This window comes from Eretmochelys imbricata, chromosome 1 (genome assembly GCF_965152235.1).
Source record: "Eretmochelys imbricata isolate rEreImb1 chromosome 1, rEreImb1.hap1, whole genome shotgun sequence".
NCBI lineage: Eukaryota > Metazoa > Chordata > Testudines > Cheloniidae > Eretmochelys > Eretmochelys imbricata.
This window is the reverse complement of record NC_135572.1, coordinates 329,705,547-329,727,186: the sequence shown is the minus strand read 5'-3', so window position 1 is coordinate 329,727,186 and position 21,640 is coordinate 329,705,547. Positions and strand designations below refer to the sequence as shown.

Here is a 21,640-nt window from a genome sequence, read left to right as displayed (position 1 = left end):
AAAATACAGAGGATCTGGCTTATTCTTTGAATAGCTCTGATGAAAAATCAGGTACTGAAAATGAGTAAAATCACAAATACACTGAATTCTGAGGGAGGATCTTCCAGTGGTCAGAATGGACTCAATTATTATTCTTTGTTGAGTGTCCAAAAGTATGGAATGCTTACAGCCTAAATTCAAAGTGATGCAGTGAGGGTCATACATAGATGAAAAAGAGTTGAGGAGGGGAAAGACAAGACTTAATAATGTCACATGGTTAATCAGGGCTTGATCCTGCACCAGTCAAGTCAATTGAGATTAAGGCAAATTCACGCATTTTGATGATTCCATTAAGTTAGTTGGGGTTTTCTTCATTTTTAATGTCATGTTCTCTAATCTCAAGAATTGTATGCTCCAGAAGCAGGAGGGGTTTCCGCTTTTGTGCTAGGAAATAACTGATAGCCCTAGCTTTAGAAAAGCCTAGTTTTGGCCTCTGCAGCTCCTTTAAAATTTGGGTAGGGCTCATTATGAAATTCTTCAAATTTATCTATAACCAATGTTAATGTGTGAAAAAAAACAGAAGTCATCGGAAGTTTTTACAATTCTAAACAGTAGTAGTCTGCATTGATTCTGTATCACCAGCCTCTAGAAAGCTTTGTGACCTAAAAGCTTGGGGTGATCTAAAATAACCCACTTGTCTTATAAGTCTATGAAAGACAAATTTGAATTCAAAGCTCTGTTCCATGGAAAGACGAAATGGCCTCTACCATAGTGCATGCAATGTGGCACCAATTAGTGGGGCTCTTGTGGAACAAAATGACCACAATTTTCTGAATCCTGACTCTAGAGAATTAGGAAGAGGCAGGTATTTCAGAGCACTGTGTCCTGGCATCTTCATTTTCCAGAACATAGTTTAATTCTTAACAAGACATATAGGTTATACTTACCATATGTTCTCCCTAAAGAGACAGATGCCAGATCAGAGCTGGCTAGAAACCAGAATTTCCATTCTGTGGGAAAATATGACATTTCAGGGGGCAAAACTGTACCAAATCAGAACAAAAAGCTGAAATTCTGAAGTTTCTCATGAAACAAAATTTTAAAAAATTTGGATTAGGGGCAACTGAAATGTGTCATTTTGTTAAGGTAAAATGTGTCATGTTGATTTTATAGTTGTATTTAATTTTGTTTAAACATTTACATTATATTCACCTATTAAATATTATATTTTATATATGAATGCAGCATTAAAATTAATATTGTACTATAAAACAGAATTAGAAATGAAATAAGCCAAAATGACAAAATTAAAATGAAATGTTTCAATATTATCAAAATGAGATGATAAAAGTCCCGTAGAAAATACATCAAAACTGCCATATTCCGATGAAATGTTGCAATTTTGACTGAACTGTACTTTTTGGGATAAAACTGTTCCATCAAAACAATTTTGACCAGCTCTAAACAGAATATATCTAAAGAAAAGAGGAAAGAAAAAAGAAATCACTTGCTTTCCTAGAGGGCAGAAGTGATTAGTTAGTTGAATAACAGTGTCAACTTCATATTTCTGTCTGAAAATGTTACTAGGAACTACTAATAAGAGTACTATAACTGCACGTGGGTAAAATATATATATTTTTTATTTTTTTCCGTTTGTTTACCTTGTGCATTTAACAATACTTTGTATATATTTGGTTTCACTGTTCTGTTGATGGTCAATTGAACTTCCTGTCTCATGCACTGGCAATTTGGTGTTCTTGCTTTAGCTCTCTTTGCTGCAAAGAGCTGTATATACACATCAGCTGGGGAGCAGAAAAACACCTGTCATTTTTTTTAAAGGGAAGGTTTTGCTTCTTTGTTTTGTTTTACGTTCAGGAGATACTACCTACCGAGTGCTTTACCAGGGACTGGAATTGTTTTAAATAGATCTTTTTAAAAAAATCAGTTGACAATTCTCTTTAAGTGAGACTGAATGACTAAGAACTGTTGGTAGAGGAGAGATGGAGAGGAGGTGGGGTACATCTGATAAATGTCCCAAAATAACAGTGAGATTTAGCATGCAGAAATAGGGTATGTGGTAAATAAGCATCTGACTACTTGTTCGCTTTCCTTTTCCCTTCTGTAAGAACATATGGTGAGTATAATTTATAGGTTCCAAACCATCTAAATGCTTGGAATGCCTCATTAGCTTGTAACATAGTCAGTGAACATATGGGTTATTTTTAAAATCCCATTTTAGTCATGAGGATGAACTAGACAAACCTCGCACTCTTTGACCTCTCGGGGGAAAGTGGGGTTGAGGGACGCTAGACACCCTGAGATAATAGGAATATTCACAAATCAAAAAATATGTAATGGCAAATCCTTTGTCTAGCCAAAACTTCTACTTCTTGATTATCCTGAAGTAATGTTTCCCTCCTGTGTTGGAGGAGAATAAGGGGCATGAAAATACTCAGCATAAAATCTAAAAGCCCATATAGTTCATCATCCGGACCCATATAGGGACAAATTCTGTGCTAATTTATATCCTACGTAATGCCATAAAGCTAATGGGGGTTGCATGGTATTTATTTCAGCACCAAATATGCCTGTTGAGTTTTTAAAGATTTTGAAGTGGCTGCCTGGAAAACTATGATGCTAAGCCTTACTGTTTGCTGTTTCCCAAGAAGTCCCACAGGTGAGTATGAGCCATTCTAACCTGCAGCAGAACAGTTTCGCACACCACACTTTGAGAATCTTCCTGGAAGCCTGTAAAATGACACCATGCACTGCGGGAACAATTTTCTGGTAGTACAGGAGCTGAGCTGGCAGCCTGCCTCCAACACTCCCTTTGCATTTCATGTAAATCTGACAGTTCCAAGCCCTTTTTTTCCCCTCAGCTTTCTCTTGTCTAGCAGAGTTGATGCTTGAAAACCTTCTTATTTGGTTTTGAGATCTAATTTTGATCAGGATCAATGCAAAGCCATTATATATATTCTTCACAGTTTTTGCAACCTTCCATACTAACCCTGATAAGTTATATTTATTGTAACTGCATGCTTTGATTTAACCATGGTTTCAAGACTCCACAAAAAAAATGTGACCACTGTAGTGTTAAGGCAAGATCAAGAGTAAAATGGAAACATTCTGCAAAGAAGCAGCAAGCCATGCTTGAGTGTATAACAAGAACAAGCTAACTTTGAGGGTTTTTTTAGACTAAGTAAAGTGATTGATTTTAGCTAACTCAATAGCTAACATGAACCTCTTTTTCTAATCTAAGCAAACAACCAAATCTTCTTGTTGTTTTTATCCATACTAGCTAACTCCAATCCTTTTACTGGTGTAGACGCAGCTGTCATAAATCTAAAGGGAAGGGTAACCACCTTTCTGTATACAGTGCTACAAAATCCCTCCTGGCCAGAGGCAACAGCCTGTTACCTATAAAGGGTTAAGAAGCTCAGCTAACCTGGCTGGCTCCTGACCCAAAGCACTAATAAGGGAACAAGATACTTTCAAATCTTGGGCGGGGGGAAAAGGCTTTTGTTTGTGCTCTTTGTTTACGTGTTGTTCTGTCTTGGGACTGAGAAAGGCCACACAGAAATCCATCTTCTCCAACCCATCCTAAACCAAGTCTCCAATATTGCAACCAGTATAGGTAAGCCAGGCAAGGCGGATTAGTTTATCTTTTGTTTTATGTGAATTTTCCCTGTGTTAAGAGGGAGGTTTATTCCTGTTTTCTGTAACTTTAAGGTTTGCTCAGAGGGGGATCCTCTGTGTTTTGAATCTGAATACCCTATAAAGTATTTTCCATCCTGATTTTACAGATGTGATTCTTCTACCTTTTCTTTAATTAAAATTCTTCTTTTAAGAACCTGATTGATTTTTCATTGTTCTTAAGATCCAAGGGTTTGGGTCCGTGTTCACCTGTACAAATTGGTGAGGATTATTATCAAGCCTTCCCCAGGAAAGGGGTTGTAGGGCTTGGGGGGGATATTTTGGGGAAAGACATCTCCAAGTGGTCTCTTTCCCTGTTCTTTGTTTAAAACGCTTGGTGGTGGCAGCATACTGTTCAAGACCAAGGCAAAGTTTGTACCTTGGGGAAGTTTTCAACCTAAGCTGGTAAGAATAAGCTTAGGGGGTCTTTCAGGTCTGTACCCTAGAGTTCAGAGTGGGGAAGGAACCCTGACAGCAGCTTAGCACATTTTACCTTTACTCAGCCAAAGTCAACCTTTGGCCAGCTAAATCATGGTAAAATCTACCTTCAAAGCATTATTCTCCCAATCCTTGGAGCTCACAGAGATCCTTGGGTGAGCTTGTGCATTCATACACAGGGAGAAGGAGATTAGGGCAGGAGGAGGTGGTCTGGGAGCAGAGACAGATGCCATCACCTTCCTGCTCAAAGTGTGCAGGGGCTATGCCATAAAGTTAATGCAGCCTACGGCAACAATGAATTTTATGCAGCTGCATCTGTCCCTGTGCCATACAACCCTCTTTGTAGGAGTACCAGCAGCAGCAGAGGGTGGCAGAAGGAGCCAGCAACCCCAGCACAGCTGGGTGCCCCCACTGGTGATCAGCACACACACAAAAGTGGGCAGCACTAGTTGGGTAGAGGCATGGCCAGGCCAATTGTGGGACATCCTGTTTTAATCCATCTCCTCTCCAGCCTCTGCCAGCTGCAAACTGAATATGTCCTCCTCCAGCAGAATCCCACATTTCCTCTCTCCAGGCACAGTGTCTCCTGCTGGCACAACTGTGCCCTCCAGAGCCATGAGGGCTTAAAGGAGCCCATTCCCTCTATCTGTCTACAGGATTTTGCAATACTTCAGTACAGAAAAACCCTACACAAAACAAAATACTGATCTGTGTGGCAGAGGAGCTGAATATTCTGAAAGTGAAAAGGTTTATGATCGGAGGGACACAGTCAGCACTTCATATTAGATACAACAAGACTGCTTTTAATTCCTGCCCACAGTCCGGCTTTCAAATAATGCTCTTCGGGGCAGGGACCATCTAACTACTCTGGGTTCGTACAGTGCCGAGCACAGTGGGGCCCCACTCCTGGCTACCTTTGGGACAACACCATAATAAACATGATTAATAATAATCTCAAGTAGCATGGTTCTAATTCTGCTCCCATAGGAGTCGATGGCAGACTTCCCACAGTAACCACTTTCCCACATATTTAACTCTGGGGGCTACAAATATACAACAACATTTGGCCCTAAATCCAAATCAAGGAGAGATTTGAACTGAATCCTTTCCTATCAAGACAGAAGGGAAACAAACTTACATGAGGGAAATAGTGAAATGGAAGCGCTGCCTTAACCCTTTGAAGGTGACAAACGACTGTGGAGGGAAGCTTCTTGTTGTCATCTCACAATAAGGTCTCTCGTACTCTCCTGGGGGACACTCGCATTTGAAACCTCCTACTAGCAGATTAACACAGGTTCCTCCATTTTTACAGACTCCCGGCACGCAGCGGCCAGAGCGGGCATTCACTTCGCAATACTCGCCTGGAAGAAGAAGAAACAAAGATCAGCAGGAAACACTTGGCGCTAGATTCCAACTAAACAACGAATTCCCAGAGATACCAGTGAAGGAGATCAGTTATTATTGCCTAAAAAAAAAAAAAGCTAACATATTTTTAAATGTCTGAACATCAAATTAAGTAGTTGTAATTGTAGCAGAGTGTATGTACATGCCGCACTGTTTCTCAAATTTTAATTCTCTGCATAGTTCAGGATATTGTTTCCTGAGTGATCCTTTCTCAAATACTTCACAATGCTGGCTCTAATTTTTAGATTTCTAGGCTGCTTTCAGAACTGGTGATAAATATATATCAGGAAGAAGGTGACGTTGTCACGTAAAAACCTGAACACCTCCTGCCAGCTAAAAAATGTGTCAATGGTTACAGCATTTGATATTGTTTTCAACCACCCAGGATCAAATGTTCACTCCCAACTGTGAATGGTGTAAATAGATAGGTGTTGCATTTCCCCTTTAATGGAATTCAGTTTTACTGCAGGTGTCACTGACAAGGCACAACTGAGCCAGGAATATAACATTTTTAAAGTGTGTGCATTTATATAAAGAATGGGCAGGATACAGGTGACATGCATAGCGCTTCCATTTTTTTTCCAGTGTCCTTCTGACATTTACCTCACTTTCCAAACAACTACACAGTCAAGTCATTCAGTTGCTAAGAGACATGTATACTGATTTACAAACTCCTTAAGGTTTTTATCTTCAAATGCTGTAATTTTATTCCCTACCAAACCCCACCCCCACCCTATATTAAGATCTTAAACACTCAAATTTCAGGAAATAACAAAGGTAAGTTTGTACACACAACCTTAGCCCTAACAACTTTTGCACATGCATTAAAAGTTGGTCAAGATTTTCAAAAATGCTTCATGAGTTTGCAGTTTCCAAGGTCTGTAGGAGACATTCTTGAGCCCCTTTATACAATACAAAATCTGCAGAGGCTGATGCAAAGGCTGCTGCAGAATTAACTGTTCTACAGAAAATGAGTTCTCTCTCTGTGTTAATTATTTAAAATTTATCTATCAGAATGTGGGTTGTGAGGTAACTACTGTTGTTATGCTTGATTATATCCACCCAGCTCCTGCATGTAAAAAGTGTTCATAGAAACTAAAGTGGGTTTATAAAATTAAATTAATCCCAGAAACAGTGCCAGATAACTAAACATAGAGCAAAGCTATATGGCACAACTCAACTGACAAAAGAAGTTTCCAACACTATAATATTTGCATAAATACTAGTCACAGGTCTATATAATTACATTACTTCAACCCAAAAGGAAAACTTTGTAAGCGCATTCCTAAAGAATTCAAAACAATATTTAAGGAACTATGTCTTTCACACATAAAAAACACAGTAGCATACACAAGTATACCATTATCACTCAGCAAGTCAAATTCAGACCTGTAAAAGAGGATACAACTCCAGTACAGCCTACAACATCATATCTGAATTTAGCTCAGTCAGTGCTTATATTGCTGATTATAATAGGAGTTATCAAACAGCTGCCTAAAACAGGTATCTGTAAGTGCCTGCTTGGAAACAATCAGAAAATTGGTGTCTTAAAAAGTATCTGTTGTGAGGCATGTTAGATCTAACCAAACAACTCTGTTCCAGGGTTGCCAAATATTGTAAAAATTGGAATTATACTCTGCCTCTTCCCCAAGGCCCTGCCCCGTCGCATCCGCCTCTTCCCCCTTGCCTCTGCCGCTCACTGGATCGTCTCCACCTCTCTCCTTCTGCCCTGGGGCTGGGATGGGAGCTGCTTCAGCCTGACAAGGAGCCTGCCTGCAAGTAGGAGGTGGCCGCAGTGGAGCAGGGGCTGGCATGGGTTAATGACCTGGCACCTCTCCCCACCCTGGGGTAACCAGACTTTTGGTGTCAGGTCAGGACATCTGACCGAACACTCATAGGTCCCCTTTTTGACCAGACATTCCAGTTGAAAACTGGGCACCTGGCAACCCGAAATGGGACCCAGACACAAAAGCCAAAACCCAGACTGTCCAGATAAAACCCTAAAAAGGTTTTCCCTAAAAAGGAATCTTTCACACAAATCTAAAAACAGCAAAAGCAACAATCCCTCAACCAGAAGATAAAAATCAAGGTCTCAATTCAGAAAAGCATCACTGCTGAGGAAAGCACTTAAGCTAGAGCTTACCTTTAAGCATGTGCTTTTCTGAAGCAGGGCCCAAGTTCCTAAACTCTCATTTTATCAAGTTATTATTAGAATTCTGAAACAAACCCTTGAAAAATCCCTTCCTATTTCCCACTACCATCTGTGGACACCAGTTTAGACAGGATTATCTGAATGGATACCCAGCATTAGCGAAGCAAGGAGGTCAGGTAGATTACAATGATACACAGCATGGTTCCCTCATAAGAAATTACTATAAATCTGTGTACTTGGTGAGAAAACAACTCTCAGGTGCGGTGCTGAATATGAAGGAACAAAATAATCAAACAAACAAGTTTACAAAGAAGACATTAAGGAATGCATTTACTGGTGAGTTGCTTTATAACCACAAAAATAATGCGAAAAAAGAAAAGGAGTACTTGTGGCACCTTAGAGACTAACCAATTTATTTGAGCATGAGCTTTCGTGAGCTACAGAAAGGATGAAGTGAGCTGTAGCTCACGAAAGCTCATGCTCAAATAAATTGGTTAGTCTCTAAGGTGCCACAAGTACTCCTTTTCTTTTTGCGAATACAGACTAACACGGCTGTTACTCTGAAACCAAAAATAATGAGGAGTCCTTGTGGCACCTTAGAGACTAACAAATTTATTTGGGCATAAGCTTTCATGGGTTAGAACCCACTTCATCAGATGCATGGAGTGAAAACAAGGAGCAGGTATAAATACATGAAAGGATGGGGGATGCTTTACCAAGAGTGAGGTCAGTCTAATGAGATAAATCAATTAACTGGGAGTGGTTGGGTCATTACAAAACCTAAACTTAATTTCCCCAATACTAATTTCTCTCTACTGTTACTCACACCTTCTTGTCAACTGACTGTAATGGGCCACTCTCTTACCTCTTCAAAAGTTATTTTTCCTCCCTTGGTTTCCTGCTGTTAATTGATTTATCTCATTAGACTGACCTCACACTTGGTAAAGCAACCCCCATCCTTTCATGTATTTGTACCTGCTCCTGTATTTTCACTCCATGCATCTGATGAAGGGGGTTCTAACCCACGAAGGCTTATGCCCAAATAAATTTGTTAGCCTCTAAGGTGCCACAAGGACTCCTCGTTATTTTTGCTGATACAGAGTAACACTTCTACCACTCTGAAATTTATAACCACAGGCTCCCTCTCCACCCCAACAATCAGAGCCCAAGGTCCAGCCTGAGTTGCAACTTGAAAGCACTGTCCACAGAGCTATTTTTAGGGCATTAGCGGGAGCCCCGCTTACGCAAGTCTGTTGACCTAGCAATGTAGGAAGGGAGGCTCGCTTCTGCAATCTGGATAGATCTACCCAAAGACAACTCACCCCTCTTGTGTACTGAAACTCTTCAAGAATTAGAATTACACATTTTCTGCATAAAAGACTAAGCATGGGCTTGCCCCATTTTAAAAGGGGTAGGATATTTAACAATATAAATCTCCAACTCCAAATGGAGTGGAATCCTCAAGGCCTGCTGAAAAGAGAACGATACACTTGACAAAAGCAAACAAGGCAGAGAGCTGAACACAAACAGACATGACACAGACAAACAGGGGGGATTGTTTCCATTCTGACATGCTGTTGGAACACCATGGCAATACAGAGGGTTCTCATAATATAAGAGTCTAAGGCTGCATTCATTAATCCTTCTTTATTCTTCTATGCAGCAAGAGTGCATAGACACAGTAGATTGCTAGGTTAGATACAAGTATAATTCCTATTTATAGCAGACAAATGTAAAACCATTTAATAAACAAGAGAAAGAGTGATCTTGTCTGAAACTGGGGATCTGCAGTGGTGATGAGAGAACTAGGGGATCTGCACTGTAATGAGGAATGGCTGCCGCAGCCTGTGCTTATAGTTTAATAGTCTGGTTTATGACTCAGCCAATCTACCCCCGACCTTTTCTCTATTAAAGTAATTTAATATTTTCTATATTTTTCGTATTTGGAGACTCCCTGAACATACTACTTATGTAACACAGCTCCATGAAATCCAGGCAGGAGGTGTAATGCTACAGTGACCTAGAGTGTTCACCTTTGGATAATTCTGCCTTATGTGTGGCTATCATCCCTCATGCAGACTTTTGGACTTTGAGAAATCTTTAATAAGAGCCAGCAACCAGACCACTATAAGTCAATCAATTTGTAAACACCTAGAGGATTATAAGGTTATACGGAATAGTCAGAATGTATTTCTTAAGAACAAATCAAGCCAAACCAACCTAATTTCCTTCTTTGACAGAGTAATTGGTCTAGTGGATGGGAAAAAGCAATACACATGATATATCTTGATTTTAATAAGGCTTTTGACTCAATCCTGCATGACCTTCTAATAAGCAAACTAGGGACATGTGAAATTTCTATAAGGTGGGTGCACAACTGGTTGAAAGACCTATTCAAAGAATAGTTATTAATGGTTCACTGTCAAACTGGGAGAATGGAAGGGGGTATCTAGAGGGGTCCTGCAGAGGTCAGTCCTGGGTCTGGTACTATTCAATATTTTCCTTAATGACTTGGATAATGGAGTAGAAAGTATGCTTATAAAATTTGCAAATTATACCAAACTGGAAGAGGCTGCTTGCACTTTGGAGGGAAGGATTAGAATTCAAAAACAACCTTGATCATTTAGGTTATGTCCACACTGCAATTAGACATGCAGGGCTGGCCCATGACAGCTGACTTGGGCTCATGGAGCTAGGGCTCATGGAGCTGTTTAACTGCAGTGTACATGTTCAGGCTTGGGCTGCAGCCTGAGCTCTGGGACTCTCCCACTTCTCAGGGTCCTGGAACCCAGTTCCAGCCCAAGCCCAAACATCTATAGTGCAATTAAACAGCCCCTTAGCCTGAGCTGAGCAAGCCTAAGTCAGTTGGCATGGGCCAGACGTGGGTGTCTAATTTCAGTGTAAACATATCCTTAGAGAACTGGTTTGAAATAAAAAAGATGGAATTCAATAAACACAGTGAAAAGTACTTCACTTTGGAACAAAATATGAAATGCATAACTAAAAAATGGGGACTAACTGGCTAGTGGTAGTACTGTTGAAAAAGATGTGGGGGGCTAAAGTGTATCACAAATTAAGTAAGAGTTAACAGTGTGATGCAGTTGCAGAAAAGTTCAATATCATTCTGGGATGTATTAACAGGAGTGTTGTATGTCAGACATGGAAGGTAATTGTTCTGCTCTACTTGGCACTGGTGAGGCCTCAGATGCGGTACTGTGTCCAATTCTGGGTGCCACACTTTAGGGAAGATATGGACAAACTTGACATAGTCCAGAGAAGAGCAACAAAAATGATAATAGGTTTAGAAAACCTGACCTATGAGGAACAGTTCTAAAAAAAAACCTGGCATATTTAGTCCTGAGAAAAGATGACTGAGGGGGGAACCCGATAACAGTCTTCAAATATGTGAAAGGCTGTTATAAAGAGGACAGTAATCAATTGTTCTCCAGGTCCACTGAAGGTAGTACCAGAAGCAATGGGCTTAATCAGCAGCAAGGGAGATTTAGGTTAGATATTAGGAAAAACTTTCTAACTGTAAGGATAGTTAAGTACTGAAATAGGTCCTCAGAGCAGGGCGCTGGACTTGATGACCTCTCGAGGTCCCTTCCAGCCCTACATTTCTATGATTCTTCAAGGCATAGTAAATACATTTTCTGATAAAATTTAAAAGAATTTTGCATTTGTGTTAATAAAATAAAGTATTCTGATATGTGGCAATGGGAATGGTATAACAACAAGCAGAAAAGAAAAGAGAAGGAAATGTCACTGCCTAGTCAAAGTGCTTTTTTTTGATCTCCTACTGAAGGGTTCTACTCTATAACCAAATCAAGTAATTACCGATTGTCTTACCAGATCTATCTCTCTGCAAGATATGGTAGGTGCTAAAGGATTTAAAGAAACAAATAATAATGATGATGGTAAAAATTAAAAGAAACAAACCATGGAGAAATTAGTTCTTTGAAAATTGAGAGAATAAACCCTTAATTGCAAATAAATTGTAAGCAGAAACACTAGCTTTTGATTATCAAACTGTATACTAATTTGAATCAACGAATGAGTCTGCAGAAAAGCTCCGGGTTTGGTTAGTCAACTTGATTCTACAATGACAAAGCATAAAGTCAGCTACTTTTCTATAAACAACAATGTAATGACATTGGAAAAAAACAAGGAAGTATTCTAAAAGCTTAAATCAGATACTTCAGATCCCTCATTCTATGTACCATTCTATGACTGTTTTAACGGGAAATACCATGTTAAACAAGAGTTAGCATGAACCAGCAGGTCTGCACTGAATTGCTTTTTTCACTTTTTCTTTTCCATTATGCTCTGGATACATATTAATTTTTCACTCAGGATCTGTAACTGCTTCACCTGAGCTACAGGCAGCTTGGTAAGTTGACTGCAACTGCAGGTCTAAGAAGAAATACATTCTTTCAGTATGTTAATGGAAAGGAGAAACAACAAGGAATAGGGCATCAAAATTCTTTCAAAAAGAAATTCCCCGTGACCCGTTTTCTTGAAGATTTGTATGCAAATCTCCTTTACATCTTAAACATTATACAAAAAAATGCCTCTTCCTCTAACAAACGCAACTGAAAAATGGTTCTGGTGATGGTACTGAAACAATTTGCACAACAAACAAAGCAACCATAAAAATAAAAGGGGGAAATCCTCCCAAAGCAATAAATATCCATTTTTAAAATCTACTCCAGTAATGTGAAGTCTTCACTCCTTCTGAACTTTGTATTGGTTGGCAGAAAGCCTAAGTAACATGAACACTCAGGGGAGAGATAACCAAGCAATAAAATCTCTAAAGCAGGACTCTTAAAGTTCTATATAACACTAAAAAAGATTAGAATTCCATTAGAATCTCATCAGGCCTCCAAGTTAAACATTGATAGGCTGAGTGAATAGCCACTACAAGGACTTGGTGGTATACAGTTACAGTAAGCAAGGAAAGTGACTGTTCTAGTAATTCCAATCTTGTTGATACCTGTTTAGAAGTGAGTGACACTCTTTGCAGAGGCAAGTAAGACCATGTCCAACAAAATGAACAAAGAGTATGTGATGTGCAACCTGTAAAAGGAAATTTTTCCTTTCCAATCCACTCTGCAGGTATCTAGTTTATATTCTCCACTCATTTCATATACAGGAGTAGTGCAGAACATGCACCAGAGATCTGTACTGGGGATCAGAGATACCTGGAGGAAAATTTATGCCTGTTGAGACGATACACAGAGCCAAATTCATGACTTCACTGACTCCGCCAGGCATGAATCTAGCTCTCAGTGTAGACTGGAGTGGAGAATTTTGCTCTAGCTCTGGGTATGTTTCATCTACAAATTAAAACATTGCAAAAATCTTTCTTCCAACTTTATGAAAAAAACCATACAGCAGTGAAGCGGAGAAAATGACCACGCCAGCCCTCTGGAATGAAGAGGATGGATTCTGGGGTGTAGACACTGTCAGAGGACTGGTGAATGTGAAAGCCAAGAATAACAAAAGGAAAGACACACACACACACACAATCGTGTCTCCTCTATAGTCTATGGCAGGGGTCGACAACCTTTCAGAAGTGATGTGCCGAGTCTCCATTTATTCACTCTAATTTAAGGTTTCGCGTGCCAGTAATACATTTTAACGGTTTTAGAAGGTCTCTTTCTGTAAGTCTATAATATATAACTAAACTATTGTTGTATGTAAAGTAAATAAGGTTTTTACAATGTTTAAGAAGCTTCATTTAAAATTAAATTAAAATGCAGGCCCCCTGGACCGGTGGCCAGGACCCGGGCAGCGTGAGTGCCACTGCAAATCAGCTCGCATGCCATAGGTTGCCTACCGCTGGTCTATGGGTAAAATCCTAGCCCCACAGAAGCCAATGGCAAAAGTCTCACTGCCTTTCTTGGGGCCAGGATTTAGCCCCATATATCAAGAAATCGCCCCCCTCTCTCTCTCTTTTTTTTTTTTTTTTGAAGATTGACATTGATATAAACTACCTTGGGATTGATTCTCATCTCAGTTACACTGCAGTAAGTCTGGAATAACTCATTGAAACTGATGAACTATTCCAGATCTAAATCAGAAGCTCACCCCCCCCCCCCGGACCCCACCTCACCCCACATATCCCCCTCCCCTCCACCACTGAGACTGGGCTGATCCACAAAGTTGAGACTTGATTCAAACTTTCTGTAAGCGTAGGGATGTTCAGATTCAGTGTTTGGTTTGAACCTATCTCAGCTCTTGTTTTGTTTTGGTGCTCTTTACAATTAGAGCTGAGAACAAACTTACTAAGGATCATTTTGGGAAACAGATTTAGCATAAAAAAATTAAAATTCTACCTAGGGCTGTACTCTAATTCCTCATAATGGTATCTCTGGATCTCAGAGCATTGTACTAGTGGACATAACCAGCAGTAAAACCCTGAAGAGTGAAGGATGAATTGTGCGACACTACAGTACTACCGTTCTGCCAGCTATGTCAGCTTTGTACCCATTCATTTCCCACTTCCACACCTGTCTCTTGTGCCTCTTCCCACTGTACCTTCTGCACATGCAATGCAGTCCTCATCCCAGTTCTCTACTTCCCCACATTCAAGCTCCTCTAAAGACTCACTCCTTCTCCACCGCCTGGAAGTGAGCCAAATTACACACATAGGGCCTGATCCAAAGCCCATCTGCAGTCAATGGCAGTCTTCCAACTGATTCCAATGGACTTTGGATCAATCCCATACACTTCAGCAGTATAAATTATTGATTCTTCTGGGCTTCTCAGTGCATCCTGTCTACTGTTCTTGTGCTTGATCCTGTAAATACTTAGACCAGTAAGTTATTTTACTTATATAAGCAGCGCTGGGTAGGTGTACTGGACCACATACTTGAGTAATGTTATTGGCAGGATTGGGCCCTTAGATGATAAACGTCAAACCATTATTTGTCACCTTTTCATGTGCTCAGCAAATAATGTTTAAACTAATAATGACAGAACAGCAGTCATATAAAGATATGCAGTTTAGCTTGATAAAGCTTTGCAATACTATGTACTAATTTTTAAATAGATGATCTAGAGATTGATTTCACAGAATATGCCTTTATGCTGCTGAATAGTTAGGTACAGATTCTGATACCATTACTCCCGCTGAATAGAGCTGTACTCCACAAATAGCACCTTTGAAGTAATTCAGGATACTTTTGCAGTCAGGTGCTATTCAACATGAGAAAGAGTATCAGAAGCCGTAGGAAGAAAATACCTTAGGCTATCCTGTTTTCAATTAAATCCACAGTGATTCCATTTACTTCAATAGAGTTACCCTGATATTTCAATAGGAACTTTGCCTGAGTAAGGACTGAAGGATTTGACCTAAAGAGATTATGAATTGCTCTGATTATGATACATTTCAGGACAAATAAAGTTTGCAAAGAAATGTGAAAAGCTTGGCTCAAAGGTAACCACACTGAGGTGAAAATGGAGGGATTAGAGATGGTGGTAAAGGTAACCATGTCCGAATCACAGTCTAACAGAAGAAAACAATACTATGGAGGTCAAAATGGATTTACTAGAAAATAAGAAGAAAGGTAGAAGTTTTCAGATTGGGAGTTTATGGCTTCTCTCTCACGGATGGGTTGGGAGAATTCTCTTAAAATTGGAACTAATGAACCCCTGTAGGCTGATCCCACGCCAGCTCCGCTTCAGATGGATCCTGTCATTCCTCACTCTGCTAAGGAAACAAAAGGCTAACTTGTCTTCTTGACTGAACATGTTTTGTATGTCACATGGTAGGACTAATACCTATAACCTCCCTCTAGGTTATACACCCTTCCATAGCTTAGCCAAAAAGAAGAGAGCCTTTGGTGCACCTGAATAAAAAACGGTTGAATAACAGAGGACTAAACTGTCCACTTAGTTCCTGGCCTGCTAGGAATTGAGAATGAACAAAACATCTCTCTCCACCCCAGAAGGCACTATCAGATTTGGGGATAATACACACAGATGACGGAGGAACCGCTACCAAGCTCAGGCTGGGCTATTCTGTGTACGTTCTGATACATGAGAACAGCTGAGAGACTCTCGCATCTTTTCATTATGACTTTCAGCTACTTGTTTTTTTTCTCCCTCTTCAAAATGTCTAAGAAGCTAAATAAAATTCTCTGGGGGCTTGTTTATATGGAGATTTAATGCATGGCAAGTCAGGGTATAAATCTACAGTCCCCTAGCCTGCCGTGGAACGGGGCAGGTTGGTAAAGATCAGCCTGGTTAGCCTGACCTTCCTTTGCCTGTAGATCTAGAAGATTATCCTACACCCAGAGCATGGGGTTTTTTTTCCAATGGGTAAACAGGTTACTTTTGTTTGTTTTATTTATACCTGACTACTTGATGATGGGTTATTGTTAAAGTTTCCTTGTTTAAATTAATATTACTATATAGGATAACAGTGCGTTAACGTGGATATAATCCTGTGCAGCATTTATCTATATCAGTACTTTGTATGATACACATATTTGGCTCTCTCTCCTATCTCCAGATGGACTCTAACCCATTTGCACCAAACAGTCTTTTATGACTATTTTTCTATAGTGATTTCCTATCCTATTGTGTATATCTGTTGAAAAAAGGATCTACTCTGAAACGCTAGAAAAATGTTCTGTTACAGTTAAAGCATATCAGACACTGTAACTCAACAATAATCAATGTTTTCCTCTTTCTGTTTATATGCTTAATATTTGCTTCAGTTGTAAAATACTGCAGAAATCAAAGAAAATGTTTTAGTTACATGTTAAAGTGAACAGTTCTGAACTTATAGAGGGGATGGACTAGTGGGCTTTCCACAAGCCTTCGACTCCTAAGTGCCTAAGTAATTTTCAAAGATGTGATTTATGCCACGTTTGAAAATGTTAACCCATGTTTAACAAGCAAGGCACAGCGTCGGCACATATTATTCCAAGGACACTCCTCCTCTGACCAAGCAAAAAGAAATATTTGCTTTCTGGAAGCTGAATATTTTTCTTAGGTGCTGCAAGGATTTCACAAAACCATCCTCCTGGTTCTCAAAAAAGCATAACACTACATGCAGCAGCAGTGGATAGTGGAGAAATGTGTCTGACTGATGGTCAATATGTTGTCACCAGCCCTGACCTAGCTGGATGAACAAGTGGCTGGGAAAAGAGGATGAAAGGAGTTTTCTTCTCCTTGTGCTTGGCCCTCTGTAGAAGTGCAGTTGCAGCCATTGCACTCCTGGCACACAAAAACTGGGAAGTCAATGGTGTAAAACTCCTCAAAGCATATGGGACAAGCTCTGCCTCCACCTTCCAAACCCTACTTCCCTCCAAACAACAGAGCTGTGCCAGCACAAGGTAGAATTCATACTGTAACCCATACTACCGGCTATCATGCTGATCAATACAGTCTCATGGTTTCCTTGTACTCCTCCCCCCATCTGTCTGTATCCATCTGTTGTCTTTTGTCTTTCACTTCGACTGTAAAGACAATAGAGAATGTCTTTTGTTCTGTGTTTGTACCTAGCACAGCGGGGTTCTGGTCCATGACTGGGGCTCCTAGGTGCTATGATAATATAAATAATAAGTAAGTATAAATAAAAAGGAAGATGACGGGTCTGTGCTCCCCCAAACTTCCATCGGAGTTGTGCCTGCCTGAGGCACTGTACTTCCATGGGCAGTTGCTGGTCCACACAACCTTCCTCCTCACCCCCAGCACAGACAGGGGCTTAAAAGCACAGTCCTGACCTAAGGAAGGGAGAGATGTGCCACTTTCCCCTGCCCCCACTCTGCAGACTCACAAAACAAAACAAAAAGCACCCAGAGGGGATGGATGATTTGGGATTCAGTTCTTTTGTCTCATTCAAATGAGAAGGAATAATTGAAAAAAGAAACAATACTGACGGATATTTATGGCATATCTGCTGGAGGAATGAATTAGTCTATGGACTGCAGAAATTTTGAACACATTCTCAATATTGTAATATCAATTTCTGATAGCCACTAAGGGCTGTACAAAGCTCTTTATCGCCTGTGTAACTTCCACTCAAGTCAATGGGATCTATGTGCACAGCTTGAGGCCGTGATATGGTAATGCATTTACTGCCTTCAATGTTTGTTCAGTATTGAAAGCTCCTAAATCAAAACTTAGGCCTTGTCTAGACTTGAAAGATCTGTAACCAGTTCCAGCAACAGGGCTAGCAATGATGTAAACACTAGCTCAGTTCTCATAATTTGATTGCAAATCTTGCAATATTTGGTGTTTTTCTTAAAGTCCCAGCAGTTGGAGTCAAGAGATTGAATGAGACTTCAGCTCTCATTTTTTGAAAAAAGTAAATTTCTAGCCCTCGTAGTTACAAAGAAAAGCTTCAAAAGAGCACCCTGAAAGCTGAGAAACTAGAAGACAAAAAATACACCTCCAATTTTTTTTTCCCCCTTAAGGGTATGTCTACACTGGCAGAGTTACAGCGCCGGCAGACACAGCGCAACTCAGAGAGCGCTGAAGGGAAACCGCTGTGGCGTGTTCACACTGTCAGCTGCCTGCGCAATAGTGTGTTCATACTTGCGGCACTTGTGGTAGTATTCGGAGCAGTGCACTCTGGGCAGCTATCCCACAGAGCATCTCTTCCTCTTCTGCTGCTAAGAGTTGTGGGAAGGCGGAGGGAGTCGCAGGGCATCCTGGATCCTGTCCCAATGCCCCGTGATGCATTGCTTCGCATCCCAACAATCCCTGTGCTTCTATCCACATTTGGCGCCATCTTTCAACGGTTTGTGTACTGCGCACTCTGCCTCTTCGGTCCGCAGGAATGGATCTCGCACTGTTTACCAATATGCTGCTTGCTCTCACTAACACGTCACAAGTGGCGGTGGAGCTATTCCTTAAACTACAAAGGCAAGAGGAGTGCGACATTGATTTCACTACGCGTAGTAGATACGACACGAGATTGCTTGTGGCATTCACGGAGGTGCTGACCACTGTGAAACGCCACTTTTGGGCTCGGGAAACAAGCACTGAGTGGTGGGATCACATCATGATGCATGTCTGGGCTGCAGAACTTTTGTGTGTGGAAAGCCGCATTCATGGGACTTCGTGATGAGCTTGTCCCAGCCCTGTGGTGCAAGGACATGAGAAGGAGAGCTACCCTGCCGTTGCAGAAGCGTGTGGTGATTGTACTGTGGAAGCTGGCTACTCCAGACTGCTACCAATCGGTGGCTAACCAGTTTGGAGTGGGAAAGTCAACCACTGGACTTGTGTTGACGGAAGTATGTAGGGCCATTAATGGCATCCTGCTCCGAAAGACCATGACTCTGGGCAGTGTGCGTGACATTGTGGATGGCTTTGCACAAATGGGCTTCCCTAACTGCAGAGGGACGATAGATGGCACGCATATTCCAATTCTGGCACCAGACCACCTAGCCACTGAGTACATTAATCGGAAGGGGTATTTCTCAGTGGTTCTCCAGCTGCTTGTGGATCACCATGGGCGTTTCACAGACATTAACACAGGTGCACGACACATGCATCTTTTGGAACACTGGCCAGGGCTTTTAAGAATAAGATCCAATGGGGCCCATGGGAATGAAAATTACACAGAAGTTTCCAGTTACTGCTGAGCACTATAGTAGGTGCGTGTAAAAAACCCTACTGCAATGCAAATTACACTGATTTGGCATGAGATATGGTGATGTAACACACAGCCTTGCAAGGGCTTATGCTTTATCTCCATATGTATCTAGCAAAAAGACCAATTACTGTATGTCTAGAGATACAACATACATTAGGTAAGACATGGTGTCTGCAATTTATACTATCTCACTTGAGATAATATAGCCTTGGAACAGACTTTTCTAAGAATTCCATCTCCCTGTTATCCTGTATTATGTACATGATGAGAAGCCTTAAGGCATACGCACAAAAAACATGTCTACCCTCAACACATTTACATCCATTCATAAACTTTGCAGAAATATCCCTTACTCAGTTGATCTGTAATGGAAATAACAATCTTAGAGTTAAGAAGAGAAGAAATCTTACTCTGCCCTGAAGGTATATAGGCCCAATGCTCAGTTGATGCATTCTTTAGTGTCTTCCTTCTACACCTCCTTGACACTCATTCAGAATAGCTATTTTAAAGAAGGGGAAGTAGAAAGAATGGTAAACTAGATCAACTGCATTGCTGAGCTGGACATGCTACCTAAGGGCTAGATTTTGCAACGCCTTCTCACATTAGTGAGAACTTAGGGCTTGGTTACACTTACATTTTATAGCGCTCTAACTTGCTGGCTCAGGGGTGCGAAAAATCACCCCCTTGAGCACAGCAGGTCAGAGCGCTTTAAAGCGCTAGGGTAAACAGGCTCCGAGCGCTGGGAGCCACGTTCCCAGCGCTCGGAGCTAATCCCCTCGTGGAGGTGGATTACCAGGAGCGCTGGGAGAGCTCGCACTTCAAAGTGCTGCCGTGGGAGTGCTCCCGTGACAGTGCTTTGAAGTTTCCAGTGTAACCATGCCCTGAGTCAATCAGTTCCACTGCTTTCAATGCAGGACAGGGTTGCACTATTTAGCACTTAAGCATTTCCACAGATAGCAGTAATGGAGGTTAGTTAGGAATAAGTCAAGGCTGCATATCCAGGAGAAAGTACTATTTCTTGGAGAAAAATGGCAATTATCCCTAGGCACCATACATTTCACAAAGACATGGTTTAATTGCCAGTTTCAATTACTCAATGCTTTGTATGGCGTGAAAAACGTTTTATTATGTACCTAAATCAGGAACCAAAGGCTTTACCCACAGGGTTGGGTCCTCTGTCACCTAAATTCTTGAGTTTTTTTCTGCCTGTCTCCTACTTCAGAAAGGTTTAGTACCCTTTAAGCAGTCAAAACCAGGAGCATGCCCTGTAAATAGACTACTAACAGCAGCAGGATGAAGAGAGCAAAGGAAATACAGGCATTTAGGAGAAGGTCTCTTCTGCTCAGAGGAAAACCCTACTGTTTTCTTTGGAATAGTCCAGTCCCCTTCCTCCTAAGCTCCTGTTTACTTTCCTGTTCTCTTCCTGCTGCTCTTAATGGTCTTATCTGAAGATTTATCATAACAGAATCCAAGAGCAAAAGAGCAGTCTCCAACCAGCCCTCCCCTCCCCCTGCCCACTGCACTCTCATTCCCATTTTAGCAAGACAGATTGCTCAGGTTTGTCTCTTCAAACGTACAATAAATAAGTGAAAAGCTGGTAAAAGCCTGAATGTCACATTTCCCACAGATTTAAGGATTTTCACAGGAAAGGGTCAATTTCAAATTTTCCATGTAACTTAAGATGACTATGAAAATAAAGTTGTAATATTAGGAGACCAGCAGACCTCAAATAAAATCATGACTCTTGATTTTACAGTATTCTGCTTCTTAACAATTGTAACAGCTTTGCTAAAAAGAAGGGTCATGGATAAAGCTCCATGTTTGTCAGGGAGATCACGGAAGTCACGGATTCCGTGACTTTCCGTGAACTGTGACTTCTGCAGCAGCCAATGTGCCTGGCCCGGGGGCTGCCTGAGCAGCTTGGGCAGCCCCCAGGCCAGGCGCACTGGCTGCTGCTGGGGGAATCTCAGGACCCCCGCCCTTCAGCAGCAGAAGTTTGGGCATGGGGGGGGGTCAGGGCTGGGGGTTAGGTGCAGGGTGGTGCTTACCTGGGGAGTGGGGCTCCCCAGAAGGATGACAGGAGCTTCCCTCCCTCAGTTCCTAGCTCCGCCTGCAGGCACCAACCCGCCCCCCCCCAACCTCCCAGTGTTTCCCAGCCAGTGGGAGCTGCAGAACTGGGGACTTGGGGTGGAGCAGAGGCAGCACATGGAACTAGGGTCACCGCTTCCCAGGAGCCAGGTAGGGAGCTGCCCCAGCGCCACCAACCTCCCCTGCCCACACCTGTGGCACCCCCTGGGCCACAACTCCCTCCCCAGCACCTGTGGTGCCCCCCGGGGCCACGACCCTCTCCCCAGCACTCA

The 21,640-nt window shown here is 41.4% G+C and overlaps 1 protein-coding gene across 1 annotated transcript in view; it reads right to left on the bottom strand.

Moving 5' to 3' along the window:
* The window catches only part of CELSR1 (cadherin EGF LAG seven-pass G-type receptor 1), a 267,623-nt gene that overhangs the window by 108,080 nt on the left and 137,903 nt on the right, over positions 1-21,640 (bottom strand). Inside the window, exon 3 of the mRNA XM_077807853.1 lies at positions 5,249-5,471. Coding sequence (XP_077663979.1) covers positions 5,249-5,471 — 223 coding nt within the window. The remainder of the gene's footprint in view (positions 1-5,248; positions 5,472-21,640) is intronic.